The 20,339-nt window shown below is 38.9% G+C and overlaps 1 protein-coding gene across 3 annotated transcripts in view; it reads left to right on the plus strand.

Moving 5' to 3' along the window:
- The window catches only part of phactr3b (phosphatase and actin regulator 3b), a 52,309-nt gene that overhangs the window by 26,702 nt on the left and 5,268 nt on the right, over positions 1 to 20,339 (plus strand). For all 3 annotated transcript variants that reach the window (XM_048173067.1, XM_048173069.1, XM_048173068.1), the window contains exon 8: positions 1,803 to 1,956. In XM_048173067.1, the coding sequence (XP_048029024.1) occupies positions 1,803 to 1,956 (154 nt within the window). The remainder of the gene's footprint in view (positions 1 to 1,802; positions 1,957 to 20,339) is intronic.

Consider the following 20,339-nt stretch of genomic DNA (forward strand, 5'->3'; position numbering starts at 1 on the left):
AAATAAATGTACTGAGAAATGAGCTCTGACGAGAACAGTGATGATGGGAAAAAACATCTGCTCAAATTTAACCCTTCCAAGGTCCAAATATGCTTTATTTTATTCTTCTGTAAAGGTTATTTGTCAGGTGGGTGGAAGGGAAGGAGCGAGGACTCAATGATGCAGGGAAAGGAAGGGCTTTATTAATAATAAAAATAAAAACAAAAACACAACAAAAACAACCCCGAGGGGGAAAACAGACTATAACTTGACTCGACTTGACTCGACCTTGAACTCGAACTTGACACACAAGGAATAATATGACATTCAATGACAGGAAATTACGACAACGAACCAGCACAGGACTGCAAACACAAGGAGAATAAATAGGAGAGCAAATGAGGCAGGTAATGAAGGAGGACAGGTGGGGCAAATCAACCAATAATGAGATAACAAGCTGGGCGGGGTCAAGACAATAGACATGAGAGCACATGGCACAAAGAAACACATGACAAGCCATGTGCTCACACCAAAACAAAACAAAGACAAAAACACAACATGAAAGCACGCGGCAGGTGGAAATAACCGCGTGCTACACAAAACATGAGACAAGAGCGCACGGCAAGTGAAAGTACACACAAACCGTGCGCTCACAATTAAGACAGGACTGGGAGCGCGAGTGTCCGAATCCCGACACGAAACCGAAATCAAACTAGACACGAGTGCCGGGATCCGAACGCCACGCTCCCAACATGAAACAAGGCACGCAGACAAGAGCGCACAGCCCCGAGAACACTCGAGACCGTACGCTCACACAAAAACACGACAAGAACGGGAGTGTCAGAGCTCTGTCACAAAACCAAGAAATAAACTAGACCGAAGTGACAGAACCCTGACAGTTATTAAGATATCAGGAGAGTTTTATGCTCTTGCTGCAGTTATAGATTAGTTAGATATAGATCTGGGTCACTAAAGACCCGAATGTGTAATAATGATTGACGAAACATTCACACATTTAAGGGTTAAACAAGCAAGCACTACTCACATTTCTCCAGAAAAGAACTCAAAGTATTTTTTGTATTTTATTTCACAAATTGGTCTCTGAGTGGCTGTGAATAATGTTGGGTTTGTTGCGTTCACAAACGAAGAGGCTTTTCTTCCTCTAGACTTGATTGGTCAGCAACATCTGGTGTCCTACTTCTGATGCTCTCTGTCGTGATGAGAAAGAGACACAAGCAGAAGGAACTCTGGGACTGAACGAAACAGGGCATGAAAAAGTCATGAAAACAAACAGCAAACGTGGATGAGCGAGATGTGTGGTGACATTTGATGGGGGAAATGATGAAAACATTGAAATAAAGACTCCTTTGTCTTTTATGGCAATGATTTAGTGTATTCTAAACACAGTGAAATACTAAAATAACATGTTTACAGATTGACTGGACATAAAACACAAATATATTGTTCACAAGTGATATTTACCTTGATTTATCTCTGTTTTCTTCACATATTTCCAGCTCTTCACTGACTCTGATAAACAAAAACTGTTGAAAAACTGTATTAGGAGAAAAATTAGTGGTTATAGTGGAAATGATGACATGATATTCTAAAGAAGTTTGACACAGTCATAAAAACTGATATACATCGATTTTATACAGTGAATATTGAAATTTTGTTATTTTTTGAAACCAGATAGTTTTATTCAAATCAGCCTCGGGCATGAGTGTGTGTGTGACTGACCCTTGTTTGTGCAGATTTCTCCATCATTAATGACCCTGTACACGTGTGTGTGTGTGTGTGTGTGTGTGTGTGTGTGTGTGCAGGTACACTTCCACGACGGATAAGGAAAGAGCTTCTGGCGGTGAAGCTGCGTAACAGGCCCAGTAAACAGGAGCTGGAGGACAGGAACATCTTCCCTGTGCGCAGCGATCAGGAGCGGCAGGAGATCCGCCAGCAGATTGAAATGAAGCTCGCCAAGTGAGTCTCTTTACTCCATTGAGCTGAGATTCAAAGAAACAGTTTGGGGTCAGTTTGATTTTTTTTAATATTATTTCTTATATTCAGCAAAGACGCATTCATTTGATTTAAAAGTGACAGTTTGGAATGTTATAAAAGATTATATTTCTAATAAATGCTGTTCTTTTGAACTTTCTATTCATCAAAGAATCCTAAAGAATAAAAAGTATCACAGTTTCCACAGAAATATGAACATTGATAATAATCATAAATGTTTCTTGAGCATCAAATCATCATATCAGAATGATTTCTGAAGGATCATGTGACACTGAAGACTGGAGTAATGATGCTGAAAATTCAGCTTTGATCACAGGAATAAATTACACTTTACTATATATTCACATGGAAAACAGCTGATTTACACTGGAATAATATTTCACCATTTTTGAGACATTTTAAGAATCTTACCGACCTTTTGAATGGTAACGTACTAATTTCAGTAATGAAGTATATGTAGTTCTCAGCAGTGGCTTTACTTCAGGACCCTGATTTACTCTGAGCACAAGCACAGGCTGAGAAACACTCGTTTCAAAGATGGCCGGTGAAATTTAAAGAGGGTTTAAACGTGTGTGTGTGTGTGTGTGTGTGTGTGTGTGTGTGTGTGTGTCTACAGCACATATTAACTGCACTTCAGCCAGTAGGGGGAGTTATGACATTTTTCTGTTTCTGTGGAGCTCAGATGAATAAAGTGATCACACTAATATCAGCAGCCCTGTTTTTCTGTGGTGTACGTGGGCATGGAAAAACCCTGATTTTTGTGTCAGTTTTGGGTTTGTGTGATTTTGGATCTTTGTCCTGCTGGAATATCCAACCAACATAACATTTATGAATCCGTTCAAAGTTGTCTTGGGGCCTTTGAATGAAAGCTGTCAGTGCCAAACCCTGTAGTGTTGTGTTCAGAAAGCTCTGTTTTGGACTCGTTCGACTACACAACCCAGTTCCACTGGAAGTTCAAGTGAATTTCTGTAGGTGCGTGAGTTTGTTATTTGATGACGTGAAAAGCTTTTTTTTATGGAAACCCTCCTGAAGCAGTGGTGATTATATACAGACAGAGTCTAACGGTGGAGGTTTGACCAACTAACACCCGCAGTTCTTCAGCTGTGATCCTTACAGATTTTTAACTGATATTTTGGTGGTGTGAAAAATGATCTATTAATAGATTTGTTGAAATGAATCAAAATCTGACATGGGGTGGATCTCACCAAAGATAAACGGTTTTGATATTTTAGGTTGTCAGAGGTTTGCACAGAGAAGGATCCAGATAAACCTTTTTGTGTCCGTCTCTACGGAGAGCTTTTAGGGTAGCCAGATGTCCCGTTTTTCCGGGGAAATGCAGCACTACCCAATGCAGAACAGGACATCTGCTCACCGTAAGTGGTTCGAAAGCCATTTCATGAGAGGAAAAACACACACCTGCTCATCCTCACAAAAGTAATTCATGTTTGTGTTGCAGTGGCATTTTCCCTTTTCTCTCATTTCCTGTTTTCTTCTCACATAGATGGCTTCCTGTGTTTTTTATTGTGGTTGCATAATTCAAGCATCCTCATGAGACGGACTTGATTGTCATTTATGTTTCTAGCTGAAGTTACTCAAGTCATTAGCTGGTTATGCCTCCTCAGTGACTGACTGGGTAATAAACAGGTGTGGGCTCGGCTCCTCCTCAGCTGTGATTATCAGAGAACTAATCAAATATTAATGGAGAACATTGTGTGTGTAATCCCAGTGGTTGTAAATAACTGGAGAGTCGCTGGAGTAAGAAGAACAGAGCCGAGCGAGCGAGAGAATGAGGCTTCATAAGCAACTGCTTGCTCTGTTATGTAAAGGGAAGCTTTACTGTCTCGTCTGATTGACCCAACAAACATCTCCTGAGCTTCACAGTTCAGTTAGTGCACAGTATAAACTAGATTTTAGTGGTTTCTGAAGAAAACGTGGTTGCAAGGTGATCACCAAAGCTCAAAGTATACTTTGGTGTGCGATATTGACAAATGTCTTGATGTTTTCTGTGATTGTGTTGATAACGATAGTTAGTTTTTGTGCTGGTTTTCATCGTTCCACTGCATCTGAAGAGGGTTTTAGGTGTATTTACACAGATGGTTTAATGCAGCTCAGAGGTGGCTTGAATGCATTTGCAGTTGTGTAAATAATGCTATAAGATTTTTATACGGACATACTACATACGCCGTGTTGTCACTGTCATGTGACCTACGGCATCAGTTGCCTCGCTCCAGTGGCCTCATGGGATAGTAAGTGTCCATCATGTGCTCACTTCAGAATATTGCTGAAAGCAGAAGGTAATCAGGCGAGTTTTATGAATACTGTGAATTCAGACATACTACTCGGCTCACATACTGTTTCTGCAATATTCGGATTCAGGACTGTCTTAATGAGTGAGTCATTCATTCAAACTATTCGCTCTAATGGCTGTTTTTACTCGTTTAACAAAAAACAAAATTTTGACAATATTTTGTCTAAAATGTGACTCAAATTCATAACTCTATACTGTAGGTGTGTCCCAATTGGCCACTTGAGTATTATTCTATGATGTTTTGTAGTATAAATAGTGTGAGTGTTCACCCTAAAAATTACAAATAGAAAAAGAGCAGTTTATAAACCCGAATGATGCACTTAATTAACTGAACAAACGAAGTGTGGAACGACGGACACTTGGACGGTCACAGCTTTAATCATGTAGCAGAGGGGGCGGGGCTTCAGACACCGGTGACGAATGACAAAATAACCTCACACACTACACGGTTGACTACATAGTGCATAAGTACATAGTGTGTAGTGCGGGACACAACTCTTGTTTATTAAACTGTTTTATAAAATCAGATGCTGATATTTGGGAAGAACGGCACCCTTGCTCATGTGATATTGCTTAACTATTTAATTTGGTACAAATATAAGACACATCTCATGGGTGAAAAAATATTCCTGTGTATCTTGAATTTCATGGCATTCTAACGGCATTAAAATAGGTTACGTCACGCAGTGAAAGCATGCTCTCTCGAGCTGTGGTTTCGTTTGGTTTTTGCAAAGCAAGTGACATGCTATAATGTCAGCTCACACATCGTTAAAAAGATAATTATGATTTCATCTCACTCACATCATTGGTTCACATGTCAGAGTAATATTTAGAAAAAGTCAGATCACTGCTCCAGAGTCAGTGCTGAAGCTCAGAGCCTCACGTTCACAGATCAGAGATCTCACCTTCCTCCGACATTCCCGCTCCCGCTCCACGTGAGAGCGTTCGGCCTCATGCCGCAGGATGCCACAATTCATTTTCCCTCAACAGTTCACACCTTTGTGACAAATTGATCAGCAATAAGAAGGATGTTTATTAAAAGTTACAAGATAATAATAATAATAATACAATTGTAAGTTTGGCTGCTTCAGTAAAGTAACAGCACAGCTCTCCTCATCAAGAAGAATCATTCATGAGATAAACGCTGAAGTTTAATGTGTTTGTTCAAAACACTGCCTTAGCAAGAACCACTATTAAATACAGCTCTTAAAGAGATAGATCACCCAAAAATGAAAATTCTCTCATCATTCACTCCCCCTCATGCCATCCCTGATGTATATCGTTCTTCAGATAAAAACAAATGAAGATTTTTTGAATAATCCGTCTGTGAGTAATGCAAGTGAATGTGTGCTTGAAAACCACATGCAGCGATCGTGGCCCCAGTGGAGGAATCAATGTCTTCTGAAGCCAAAAGATAACTGTGTGTAAGAAAAATATAAATCAGTGCTTCTGGTCTTCTGTCATGTGAGCGTTCGTGAGGAACGTCTGCTTCTGTGCTGCTTCTCACGCAAACTTCACTTCGCACTACAGCATGCTTCAGAAGACATTGATGGATCCACCGGGGTCGTGTGGATTACCGTCATGATCGCTGCTTGTGGTTTTTCAGGCGTCAGCCGAGCCTCAGCCATTCAGTGGCATTATATGAATTATTATCCTAAAAATCTTCATTTGTGTTTATCTGAAGAAAGAAAGTCATTTACATCAGGGATGGCATGAGGGTGAGTGAATGATGAGAGAGTTTTTGGGTGAACTCTTTAAGAAAATCTCTTTAAGAGGCGGTGACATTATCGATGCTTCAGCTAAATTTGTCTCAATCAGCTCCCTAGTTCAGTAGTTAGGGCACTGATCAGGGACTCGGCCGTTTTCAGGGCTGTTTCAATCACAGAATCACTGCGCTGACACGTTCACTCCCTAAAAAGCCCCACAATGCTCTGTGAAAACCATGTTCCCTTAACGAAGTTCTGAAGCGCGAAACATAAATCACTGAGCAAACTCACTACATAATGACACGCGAAAGATGTTTTTAAAAATACAAACCATTTTATATTTCAACATACTCTACTTTAAATAACAATTAAACATAATGTCAGAAATATATCAGTTCTGCTGTGGTTCATAAATACGGTGTAAAGGACGATGTTGTGTCCCAGTCATTAGTCCTTACTGTTCTCACACAAAACTCCCGATCCCGGGATCATATGGAAATGACTGGATTTCACTCACAAGTGTCACTGAGCAAGAGTGAATGTGAATGTGAGCGCACCTTTAGTAACACAATTTGAGATCAGAAGATGTTGTGGGAAATTCAGTGATGAGCTAAAATGAAATCTGGATGTTCAGAAAGGGTTAGGCTGAAGGGTTACTCTGTGTCGTGTTGTTACAGGTGTAAGTGTACAGCGAGGCCCTGTGGAGTGTGTGTGTGTGTGTGTGTGTGTGTGTGTGTGAGGTGCTGACGGTCTCTCAGGATGGGGAACTCACACAAACAGCTTATGTAAGCCTCCACTGGACTCACTTACGCAACCGAGCGCGAAGATCGATGCTGGACACAGTGTGGATGAACTTTATTGAGGTGATAAGAGAAACTGATCCCAGGTCAGATCTTGCCTCAGGGAGTTACATATCACTGTGTGTGTGTGTGTCTGTGTGTGTCTGTCTGTGTGTGTGTGTGTGTGTGTGTGTGTGTGTGTGTGTGTGTGTGTGTGTGTGTGTGTGTGAACTTCATCACTGTACACAAATCAACACATGATGGGCGTCAGATGATGTTTTTGCGGGCGTGAGGTGGGACTGCACTGCAAAACTGATGCTCTTCCTCAGTGTTTCCAGCACAAATATATAAACATTCATAAATCAAGATACATTTACTGGAGAAGAAAAATGACTGAAGATATTAAGATGTGTTTACTGAAAACAAATGATTGAAATGAAGTGAGTTTTTGATTAAAACAAGAACAAATAAATGCCAATTGAGTCAGAAAAATAATATTGTTTTCTCTTTGGATTAAAGGGTTAGTTCCCCCAAAAATGAATATAATGTCATTAATTACTCTCCCTCATGTCGTTCCACACCCGTAAGACCTTCATTCATCTTCAGAACACAAATTAAGATATTTTTGATGAAAAAACACTTCTTCAGGAAGCTTCGGAGCGTTATGAATCTTTTGTGTCGAATCATGATTCTGATTGCGTGTCAAACCGCCAAACTGCTGAAATCACGAGACTTTGGCGCTCTGAATCATGATTCGACACAAAAGATTCATAACGCTCCGAAGCTTCCTGAAGCAGTGTTTTGAAATCGGACATCACTATATAAGTTGTTATTTTGTTTTTTTGGCGCTCCAAAAATATTCTCGTGGCTTTATAATATTCATATTGAACCACTGTACTCACATGAACTGATTTAAATATGTTTTTAGTACATTAATGGATCTTGAGAGAGGAAATGTCATTGCTGGCTATGCAGGCCTCACTGAGCCATCGGATTTCATCAAAAATATCTTAATTTGTGTTCTGAAGATGAACGAAGGTCTTACGGGTGTGGAACGGCATGAGGGTGAGTAATTAATGACAGAAATATAATTTTTGGGTGAACTAACCCTTTAAGTGTATTTTTCTGACTCCACTGGCAGATATTTGTTCTTGTTTTAAACACAAAAATCCTGATGATTTTTGTCAGAAAACAAGACATAATATCTTTAGTCACTTTGCTTCTTGATTTAAGAATGTTTAGATATTTCTACTGGAAAACAAGACAATCTTTTCTTGCAGTTTAGAGTGGTTTCTTTCCACAATTACCTTTTATCAACTAGTTTTTCTGATTGAATGTAAGTGATGTCAGTGGTTGTTAGTTTGTCAACAAACTGTATGATTTGAAGTAACATTCATCTGGACTGTGCGAGACGAGTCATGTGCCAAAGTCTGAAAAGCACTATATGATTTTTGCCCAGATTTTTCTCAGAGCCGGTCTGCATCTTATCAGAAAATCAGACAGAATTTTATTTTATCAGAATTTTATTTTGCATCTTATCAGAAAATCAGACAGAATTTTATTTTATCAGAATTTTATTTTGCATCTTATCAGAAAATCAGACAGAATTTTATTTTATCAGAATTTTATTTTGCATTTTATCAGAAAATCAGACAGAATTTTATTTTATCAGAATTTTATTTTGCATTTTATCAGAAAATCAGACAGAATTTTATTTTATCAGAATTTTATTTTGCATCTTATCAGAAAATCAGACAGAATTTTATTTTATCAGAATTTTATTTTGCATCTTATCAGAAAATCAGACAGAATTTTATTTTATCAGAATTTTATTTTGCATTTTATCAGAAAATCAGACAGAATTTTATTTTATCAGAATTTTATTTTGCATTTTATCAGAAAATCAGACAGAATTTTATTTTATCAGAATTTTATTTTGCATTTTATCAGAAAATCAGACAGAATTTTATTTTATCAGAATTTTATTTTGCATCTTATCAGAAAATCAGACAGAATTTTATTTTATCAGAATTTTATTTTGCATCTTATCAGAAAATCAGACAGAATTTTATTTTATCAGAATTTTATTTTGCATTTTATCAGAAAATCAGACAGAATTTTATTTTATCAGAATTTTATTTTGCATTTTATCAGAAAATCAGACAGAATTTTATTTTATCAGAATTTTATTTTGCATCTTATCAGAAAATCAGACAGAATTTTATTTTATCAGAATTTTATTTTGCATCTTATCAGAAAATCAGACAGAAAATCACATAATGATAGACACAGACTCATGTTTGAGATCATCACAGTCTGAAGATGAACAATCGGTTTGATTTTAGAACACAGTTTTCATTTATCACGACAGACGTTTGTTGGGTTTGGAATGACTTGAAAAGACATTCGTTTGTGATCCTCAGTCGCTTAGTGTTTGATGCCTAGCTTTAAAATCTGTTCAGTCGTGTAGAGAATTGCAGCCTTGAGGTGAAACCCTGTCACTTTAAGCATGAACATTAGCAATAGTGAACAGATAATAAGAAACTGGTAAAAAAATGATTAATATCACCAGGGGTCAGCTAAATACAACTTAAATTTATTATCATTTGAATCATTAACGAACTGTCTGTTCATTGAGATCGTAAGATCATAATAAAGTGTTATTATGAAAATCTAGCTTTTTTTATGCTGGGTTGGTTGGAGATCCCTGGATCTGTAAACACTGTCCTAGGTCAATGTTTTGCACAGAAACACATGGAGATTCTTGCATGACCAGATATGAAGGGAAATGTATGATGGTATTTAATTACTCCAAGCTCTTATGGGAAGAAACTGAAGAAACCCGTGTGAAATAGAAGAACGAGGCATCATGCGCTCAGCAGCGAGTCGGGGTAACGTGATCCGTCCGTGTGCGGTGTGTAAACACAGGTGTGGATCTCCCGCTGGCAGCGACAGCAGGGGAGGACGACACACACCAGCTCTTTTGTCCAGCGCTGGGAAATCATCTTTAACAAGAGAAAACTGATGCCGTGTGTTTCAGCAGAAGCCTCTCATGCGGCTCTGACCAGTTTGCTCTAGTACCAAGAGGTTATTTCTGAAAAGCTGTTTAATAGCTTGTGAGACTTAATGGAGTTGCATTGAACTATCAATCATTTGTTCATGCTGAGAGCTTCATATTGAGAATTGTGGTATTTTTGCAAATCTGAACAAAGAAAGTCTCTAAGAGACGTGTAAAACACAAAGTCTCTGTTTTCTCTATCATTGCTGTCTAGTTGAGATAATAAACAGATGTAATTTGTCATTTTCATTCCTTCGAGTATGCATTGATACAGCACCAAATGACAATTCATATATTAACCTATTATTGGAAAGCTCGTGTGTGTGAAAACAAACCTGTCAATGAATCTTTAGTTATGATTGAAGCACCATAAACAGAGCAGATTAAATGATACAGGCCATCAAAATGTACACAGCACAGTGAAAAAACAGGTCCAAAAACAGGAAAATCTGTTTACTTTCCATGCAAAAACACCCCTTTTCTAGGCAAATATGTACATATTCTTATAGATTATAGCTGTAGTCAGTGGTATTTTCCTCTCTCTGTTAATGCTGCATTATTAACACCTGCTGAAGTAGACAGAATTGTGTTAGTGTTTCCTAGCATCAGTAATTATTAAAAGAGATACCAAATAAATAGCAAGCATATATCCATATGAACAAACTAAAATTAAATTGAAAATAGAAATATAAAAATAAATTCTCATTCAAAATATTCACAAAAACTATAAGCGTATTGAGTTGAGTGCACCTTTGGTTTAGATGTGACGGTTTACAGTCGCAGCGGTCACGATGAGAATCAGCATCATGAAAATCGCTTTGAGATCTCAAATTTTTGGCTGTATTTGTGCTGGTACATTATTTGATCCGTGTGTTCATTTAATTAGACGTTCTGACAGTAAATGGCGTATGCATGATCTGCTGTTGAAGCTAGGAGTACGTTTTGTTGTTTTACTCTACCAACCTTACGTAGCCTTTAGGAAACAAACCTCTGTCTGGTCATTCAGATCGACTGACACGATCTTCTCATTCTCTGTTGTATAATTTCTTTGTGTGTGTGTTCTTGTGTAACACTGTTTTCTGCACATCAGCATCTGAATTGTGCCAGACTGCAGAGCAGTGGGTTGGTCGGGAAGGGGGATTCCTCTCCGATGCTATTTTTAACCTGCTGCATTGTCAGTCGCACTGAAAAACTGCAGCAGGACTCCTGATCAATCCTCTACGTCACTGTTGCTACCTCCAGGAGGGAAGAGATTGCGTTCGGCCCCCTCACAGCCCGCCGTACCGCCACTTTCCAGTCCAATCCTGTCGTAGTGGCCCACTGTTCCTCATCGACCTTGGCTTGCCGTAACGATCTTACGTCTGGACGGCAGATCCTCGAGCCCCTCCCGGGATGACCTTACTATCAATAGCCCTCTGAAGCGGTGATGCCGGCTCCCCACAGGACTCGAGCTGCAGCTAAATATAGACAGGCGAGCTGTTGAATTATGCATGAGCGTTCATGAGAGCGGAGCCGAGCTCGTGATGAGAGAGGGAGATGAAGACAGCTCGCTGTTTAGAGTCCGAAGCTGTTGCTTTTGAGGCAACGGCTCGGTGCGAAAATAACAAGACGCCCACTCACAGATGCTCCAGAAACCAGATTTCACCTAGATTTACGATGCCATCTTTGATGGTCAGCGCTCTATTCTGTTGATACAACAGCTATAAAAATAGCAGATCTGTGTGTGACTGAAGGATAGGGCACCAGAATGCACATTATCATTATCTCTTCACACTTTTCCATACAGCAGCAGTTCATATAAGAAAAGGTTCTGTATGGGCTCTGTTAGGTGCTTCATATCAAACCTGAGAATATGAGATTTTTTTTGTTTAATTTTAATTTAATTTTATAAATTGTGCAGATCATAATTATCACTAGAAAATGCTCTGTCAAGCATGAAGGTATTATGCAATAATTTCTCCTTATATAGAACCTTTTTGGCATAAAGGGTCTTTTAAAATTGAGTCAGAAACCCTCGAGTTCGATACAGAAGCCGCTGAAGCTGTGGAGTGTGTTGTGAACGCAGTGTAATCCAGTAAGAGGTGATCCACACGCAGGTGGAGGCGGAGAACCGCCCGATGCCAAGCACAGCCAGCATTGACAAGATAAAGATGTTGGCATCGCTGAATTTGACTGAAAGGTTAAAATGGCGGTTGTTTTCGTCAGTTACGGGCTGGTAGGATTTAACATTCTGTCCGCTTTAAATCAGACACAGAGAAAAGAAGTGCGTAAGTTTATCTGCTTCAAGAACAGTGGCATTATTACATCACTAGTGAAAAATGGCATGAAGCTTTTCAGTTGCTAAACTAATTGTCTGTGTGAGTGCCCCGTAGTATAAACGGCATTGAAATAACAAAATTGTGCTTAAATAATGACAATATTTTCTTTTTGGGCATACTATTAAAACAACAACAAAAAAAAATGTTGTAGAAACAATTTTCCCTAAGAAATTGCTAGTAAATCTCACAACAAGAAACAGCAAGTAACATCGAATTAAACATGAAATGTGAAGTAGAAAGACTGAAACAGTATTTTCTTGTAAAACTTACTCCAATAATCTTTGTTTTATTCACAACTTTGTAAAATCATTACAGTGTACATGATATAATGATTGTGAAGATCAAAATAGAGTTGTCTTTTCTTCATGAATGAAACAGAAAACAGAACAAAAATCTTTTTTCACGTTTCTCTGTTTCTCTGCTTAATTGTGTAACAAACGAGGCAGTCTCAAATCTCCGTATACGCGCTTCTTCTTCTTCTTCTTCTTCTTGCATAATTATTTCAAGTCAAAAAAAATATTTCATGCCCATTTATTATTTATTTCTTAAGCAGTTTAACATCAGATCCTGAAAATGAATGAAGATGATCAGCAAACTGTACGTTAACCCTTACAAAATCTTATTGTTTAAATTAAATTAATTATTTTAAAAGAGAAAGAAAACAGATGTCTTGTCTATCTCACAGTGAAAGCTGCAGTGCCTCATGAAAACATTACTGTAAACTGATGCCGATGGCACGGATGTCACGTATTGTACAATACTAGGGAATATATAGTCCCTCCTTCCAGAAAACACCCAAGACTTCAGTGTAAAAACCGATGCTATTTAAAGAAGCAGCCGTTTATAGCCCACATCACGACTCACGACTCGCGGCGGCTCATTACCCTCTCCGGAGCGTTCCGCGGCAGCTGGAGTTGCTAGGCAACAGTGGCCAGTCAATAATGTGGCACTGTAGAGGAGTCTCTCTGAAATATTCATTCCTTAGGAAACCTCTTTACAGTACAAAACAAAGGCACAAACATTATTGTGACCAAGTCACACAGTGTCTTTTATTTCTATTATTGCTTCATGTTCAGGACAAGCATGATCCAGTTCACAGTGTTCATGTTCCCCTGTGGATCTGTCACACGTTCTGATGGTGAATCATGAGCTCGAGTTGTGTTGTGTTGTGTTGTGATGGCCGGTTTGGAGCAGTTATCAGTTTTTGACTGTGTTCCTGGCCCGTTTTCTCTGCTAAATTAAGCTCTGCTTCACATCCAGGCAGCGGCCCAATGCTTGATGACTTCATATGAGATATCACAGAGACACACATGACGCCAGCACCGGATGTGACATCGTCTTTACAACTCCAAAAAAGCCCCGCTCCTGGAATTACATGCTGCCATCCAACAGTGAAAGCGCTATATTTACATCTGAATACACGTGCTAATTAAGTCATCTGAGGCACAATACCATACACCACCAGAGCCCACATTCAGAGCCTTCCAGATCTCCACATCCTTTCAAATCTTTTGTGCTGATTCAAAAAAAACCCTCTTTACTTTCCCAATATTCATATTGCAAACGATTCATCAGTTCACATTATTTCAAAGAGTACGAGTCTACAGAAGTGTAAAAACTTATGGCAACACTTTACAGTAAGGCTTACATTAGTTACTGCTTTGACTAACATTAACTAACGATGATCAGTGCATTGTTTAAAGAGGCTTTATTCTGCTTTTGTCCATCTTCATTCTGTTCTTTAGTGTGTAATGTTGCTGTTTGAGCAGGAAAAAGCTTATTATTTTTCTCTATATTCAGTGTTTCTGAACTCCATTTTGAGTTTTCTTCACAATATTCCTCATTTAAATAATTCATGCGCAGAATAAAGGGGCGGGGCCTGGTTGAGTGTGATGAAACTGGCGGTTATGGTAAGGGGCGGGGCATTTCCCAAACACCAATCACAACACACTGCTCCAGCCGACCAATCAGAGCACATTGTGCTTTTCAGAAGGAGGGGCTTCATAGAGACAGGAACTAAACAGAGCGTTACTGACAGACTGGGAAGAGAGGAGCTGCAACACTGGAGAATATGAGGAAAATAATCAACATTCAAGCAGGAAAACCTGCTCTAGTGGTTTTGAAATTATTATTATCTAAGATCCTTTAGAATGAATTTTCATTGTTAGTTTGTATGAACTAATGCTCACAAACTGAACCTTAAAGGGGAGATTACACACACAGTTTCTGCCAGTCTCAGGTTAATCTTGAGTATCTATAGAGTAGTATAGCATCCCTCTTTAGGGTTATCAGATTTATAAAAGACAGATACAGCTGAACCGCTTCTTTCCGAAAACAGTCGAGCTCCTGGAGGCGTGCCGTGGGCGGAGCTAAAGAGTCACAAGCATAATAAACAAATGGACACTTCTGGTGGTCAGCTAAAGTATTTAAGCACACACAATACACCATCACATTATCCCTGGATAACTTTTGATTCATTATACATTCGTGTTGATTGCCAACAAAACACAGACATTTGATGCAGTTTTACTTAACGCCTGCGGTTCCGACTCATGACCGGGATCTTTCACCGCTCCGTTTTCCAGTTTCAAACGATCTGTAAATCCAGTGTCGAACTGAGCCTCGTTTATAAAACATTGGTCACCGAAATGCCGGGAACAAACAAACACACTTGCACAGCTCCGATGCTGCCCCGGATAAACAAACTGCATCCACACATCAGACTGAACAAGGTTATGTTTCCCTCACAACCAAAAACACTCTTCTTTGGTGACATTGTTGATGTCGTGGTCTAAAAACATAATGACAAATCTTTCTCTAGTGAAGCGCAGAAATACTCTGTCATACATCCAACTCGTTTTTTGAAACTTTGGCCATGTTTAGCATAAGAATCCAACTCTTTAACAGTGCAAATAAGTAAGAATGCATGAAATAGCATTAGACATCCCCTTTAATATAAAGTGTTACCAAAAATATGGTACATTATGACAAAATAATAACAAACAAAATATAGAACCAAATGCAACAAGAAATGATGTTTTGTCAACTCAACAGCACTGTAAACCCAAATAAGTTGACAAAACTCAAAACATTCGAGGTAATCAGTTACATCAATTTTTTAAAGTTAAGAAATTTAAAGTTTAAGAAAGCAGAACTGGCAGATTTAAATTTTGTACTCGTACATTTTAATTACTCCTAACTTGAAATTTCTTGAGTATTAACACTTAATTTTAGTATTTATTCTCCCTTTCGAGTGTCATGGCAAAGCATGCTGGGAAACAGAAATCCCAGCCCAGTTTCAGATAAATTTAAGTTTGTCTAAATGAAAAGAAACATGTTCATAAAACTGAAAACAATGAAACAATTCAGATTATTTAAAATGTGTCAGTTTCATGAACTCAGAAGAAAAAGAAAGTTCTAAATACTCATAAAAGTTCATTTTATTGAACTAATTTGTTTAATTTGAGTTTGGCCTACTCAAACCAATTAATTATTTTGAGTATTAGGGTTACAGTGAGATGTACTACAGTATCGCATACAGCCCCAATCCACCAAGCTGTTTCCAGTGAAAACCTCAGTGTTGGAAAATCAATGGCTGGAAAGAGCCGGGCTGTTATGTGGGCCACAAATAGACAGTTCCTCCAATAGCAGACATTGTTTTAACCCAACAGCAAATCGATTTGTGTTCATTCCCAGCTCTGGCCACATGAGGATACGATCTATTTAGGGAAAGAGCTGAATAGGTCAAAAACAATGCAGGAAGCAATTAGTATCTTGTCTGGATTCAATATAAATATGCTTTCTCATTGTATTTGTAATGCATTTGGGGTGAGCCAAGCATCCTTTCTGAAGAGTGGGCCATTTGTGTCAATAAATCCATTTTCTCGTAATAATTAATCATTGAAATGTGTCGTGCCTCAGAGCTGTGGTGCGTTTGTGAAGTCCATCAGCGGGTGGCGAGCGTTTGAAGATCGGAGCTCACGCTGACCCGGTCGTGGTTACGGCTCTCCGTCTCATGTGTCGCTCTGTTCTAAAGAGCAGACCTGGGGTCAGCCGGCGATTTGATGAATTATTGAAAGCCAGCTCGGAATAAAATTGCTTTCATGTCTAAGCCTTTATTTATATATATTTACTAAAGTGTACAGTTTTGAATACAGGCTTTCTGTTTGACACCTCTTGGTATGAATGTTTTTTGTCAATCAGAGGAAACATCATTTTAATCAGCTATTGTTGTTATGTTGACTCAAAGGTTTAATGCAGGTAAAATAGTATAATACAGTCCAAATATAGTTTAAATAAGGTATGATCTGTCTTACTTATCCCAAACTTTTGAATGGCATATATTTTTGTAAAACGCCAAGCGGAGACTAACTTAAAGTTTTCTGACTGATGATGCAAACAGATATCTGAATCAGAGTGATTAATGGATTGAAATGATTCACAGAAATTAATCAAAAATTAAACTCTAAAATCATTTCTGCTATATTGATGTAAACATCAGAGATGATATTAAAATTTCTGTCTTAATTCTGTCCAACGACACAGTCTGTTGTTAACTTAATGGACAATATTTATGATGTTTTATGATATTAATGTTTTTTTTATACAGCAAAATTATCCCAAATATCCCAATAGGATATATAGCTGCTTCATTACATACATTAAAATTATTTTTTGAAGATTACTGGAGTACATTTTACAAGAAATTACTATTTCAGTCCTTCTACTTCAAAGGTTGACATTTAATCGATTCTTTGCAATTACGTATGAAATTTACTAGCATCTACAGTGAACATTGTTTCTACACCAGTTTTTCCCAGCAGACGCGTGCCAGGAATGAATATTTTTGTTCTTTCGTCTGTCTTGTACATCTCATTTTTAGCATGCAGTCAGGAATCCAAATGACACCGGAAGAAGCACCCTAGAAGTTACATAAACGCTCAAACTATTCTTGAGCATGGATGTAAACTTTTATAATGATCCTTGGCATTCTTGTCCCTCAGGGTGTCCTAGACACACTTGGCTGTCAATCAAAGCCATAATGGCCACCCATGCAGCCAGCGAGTGTCTGAAACTTCCTTCATCGGAAGGGCCGGGCGAGGGTCGGGCATTAAGGCACAGCTCAGTAAGCAGTGGCAGCCCGTGAAATCCAGGCCGACTCGCAACCCCTCACTGACACTCCCATCGCGGGCTGCTCTTGTAAATGGCTTATCGCTCTGACACATCGCTGGGTCACTTAATATACATCGAGTCCTCATGTTTCATAAGTGGAAGAAGTTTTCATCAGGAAGGAGCGAGACCTCTGGGTTTGGGGCGTCTTTATGTGTCTGAATAAGCAGGGCGTTCTGTATTACACAGAACGAAACACCTTTTGAGATGTTGTATTGTGCTGAAAAATACATTTCTCTCAATAGCCCCAATGAAGATTTCATAAGCGTTCTCTCTGTAGCACATTCTGTATATTTCAGAAATAAATGCTGGATTCATGTGGCTTTTAGATGTATTTCAGGTTTTTACATGTAGAAAAAAATGTAATTTTTCACACCCTGCCTTTCTGTGGTCTGTTAGTTTCATACACTGATTTCATGTTCACTGCAGTGGAAGGTGTTTTCCATCTCCGACAGGAGCAAAACAACCTCTGAGCCATCGAACTTTTGACTTTAATAATGTATAAATAAATGCTTTAGAAGAACTTTTCATTGTTAGAACTAATGTTAACAAATAAATGTTAATTAATTTTTAAATGACAAATTATTAAAACCTGCGGAATTCACCTTTATTTATTTTGTGTTTTGTTTATTGTGCATTCGCTGGTCTTTTCTTCTCTATTGTGTCATATTGTAATGAATGCGGACTCATGGTAAGATCCATTTGCAGCTTTTATTCAAGTGAGAGTGGTCGTACAGGCAGGATCAATCAGGAGCGAACAGGAACAGCAAGGAACAGGCAGAATCGTGGTCAAAGAACAGGCAATGATCAGGACAGGCAGATATCACTCACAGGTCGGTATACAAGCAAGAGGTCGAGGCAGGCGGCAGACAGGGATAAACAGGGTAACAGTCCAAACAGTAACAGGCAGAACAGACAGGGAATAAACGCTCAGAAATGATACAATAGTAAACAAGACTTCGCGGTGAGGTGGTGTGAGTGAAAGTCCTTTATAGTCCTGATAATGAGCTGCAGCTGGGTGTGGTGATTAGTGATAGTGTGCTAGGCTGTATGTGGCAACAGGTGATTGGTGTGGAGTGAACATGTGACTGGCAGAGAGGATTGTGGGAAGTGTAGTCCGGGAACTGACAGGAACATGACAGGAACAGATGGTGATCGTGACACATATATCCGAGTGAAATGCTTCTCAAACAAGAACAAATGTAGGGCGGGGCTTGATTTTGTCCGCGGTGAATTGATTGGATGGTTGTGGTTTGCTATTAGTGGATCTCATGTGAGTGACAGGTTGCCCCGCCCTCATCATCAGAGAAGAGATGCTGCAAGAGGAAGATATTCTGATTGCAGCGATAAATCATTTATATTAAACACTGCAATATTCCATAAAAAATAGTAATCGTCAGTTATGATTTCACGGGGACTTTAAAGGCTTCGGTGAATATGGTATCACAGCTGAGCTTCCGGCCTCATGGCTCGGTTTAATCTGCCCACAGATAATATTTCCAGGATCTGGTCCAATCAGGCAGGATTTAAAAATATCCTTCTGTTATTTGGAACGGCATTTTTTAACAGCAGTTTGTGTTCATGAAGTCAGTCTCAAGCCTGCTGTTTGTGATTCATGGCGTCATGTTCTGCTGTGACAATTAAAGTGGGCGAACTCAGCGTTCATTACAGAGAATGCTTCAGCTGTCATGTGGATCCATCGGTGAAGAAGTGATGTGAAACCGTAAGCAGTCTCTTAAACAGCCCCAGTGACCGTCACTGAGCAGCACCATTCAAAACAAGATCAGTCATGTTTCATTCACACATGTGTCAAATCTATTTTTAACACCATCACAACTCTAGATTAGTTATTACATCTGCAGATGTTTCATGTTTTGAGAGCTCTCTGACAGACATTTAACAAATACAAGTGCTGATTCAAATGACATTATTAATTCAATTATGCATTTTGAGACTCAAACAGAGTGTATGCATTGAGTGTATTTTATCAGCTGTCAAACACGTGATCCTTTTGCTGTTCTGGGATTTGCCGTTGGTTCATTTAAGGCTTTATTGAGTCAATCCCTTGAAAGTCATCTTTAGGATTCAGAAGTTTTTGAGAAGCGTTTATCGTGTCATTATAAACATCATAAAACCGCATTATTGCTGAAATAAGCGGAATGATTACATAATTACACGCATGTTTTCTTATGAAAATGAGAGCCCCGCCCAACGCGCGTTCAGAAACACTGACTGTCAGAGTGAATTAATGCTGGGTTAAAAACAACCCAAGCTGGGTAAAATATGGACAAACCCAGCAGGTTGGGTTAAAAGGCACCTATTATGCCCTCTTTCACATGATGTAATATAAGTCTCTGGTCTAGTCAAGTTTCAGCTTAAAATACCCCACAAATTTGCCCCTATGCCTTTTGCTATATTAATATATTGCTGGCTAAAAAAATAAATCAAAAATTGGTTGAAAAAAATAGCTGGGTGAAAACAACCCAATCCCTGGTTTTGTCCATATTTAACCCAGCAGTTTTTAGAGAAAACGACACTTCGAGCAGCATTGGCCTGTTGCAAATGAATTATTCTAATTTATCGGTCTGTATTTCTCATATGTTCTGCTGAAATCAACGCTATTAAAGCATCCCTCAGAGGAGTGGATGGAGGTTGTGTTTTCCCTGACTGCAGCATATTCCTCCAGCGCGCGCACTGAGTGTGCGTGGGAATCTCTCCCGCACGCGCCGCCCCCTTTATAAATGATGCGTAAAGGATCTCCGGGATCACACCACTCTGAGACTTCAGAGAACTCAGGACCAGATGCTCATCTCTGCGTCTTTTTCACTCTTTTCTATTCCTTTTTAATACAAACCGACTCTTTCTACTTATTTCTTCGTCGATGAGGCTTTCGTGTAGTAAGCGCGCACCCATGAACAAGTGCCGTTCGCTTCCTTCCGAGAAATCAGGGAATTTCAAGCACAGATAATACTAGATGTGGATGTGGAAGAGCTTTAGATATGATGATCC

Source organism: Megalobrama amblycephala, linkage group LG21 (genome assembly GCF_018812025.1).
Source record: "Megalobrama amblycephala isolate DHTTF-2021 linkage group LG21, ASM1881202v1, whole genome shotgun sequence".
Lineage (NCBI taxonomy): Eukaryota > Metazoa > Chordata > Actinopteri > Cypriniformes > Xenocyprididae > Megalobrama > Megalobrama amblycephala.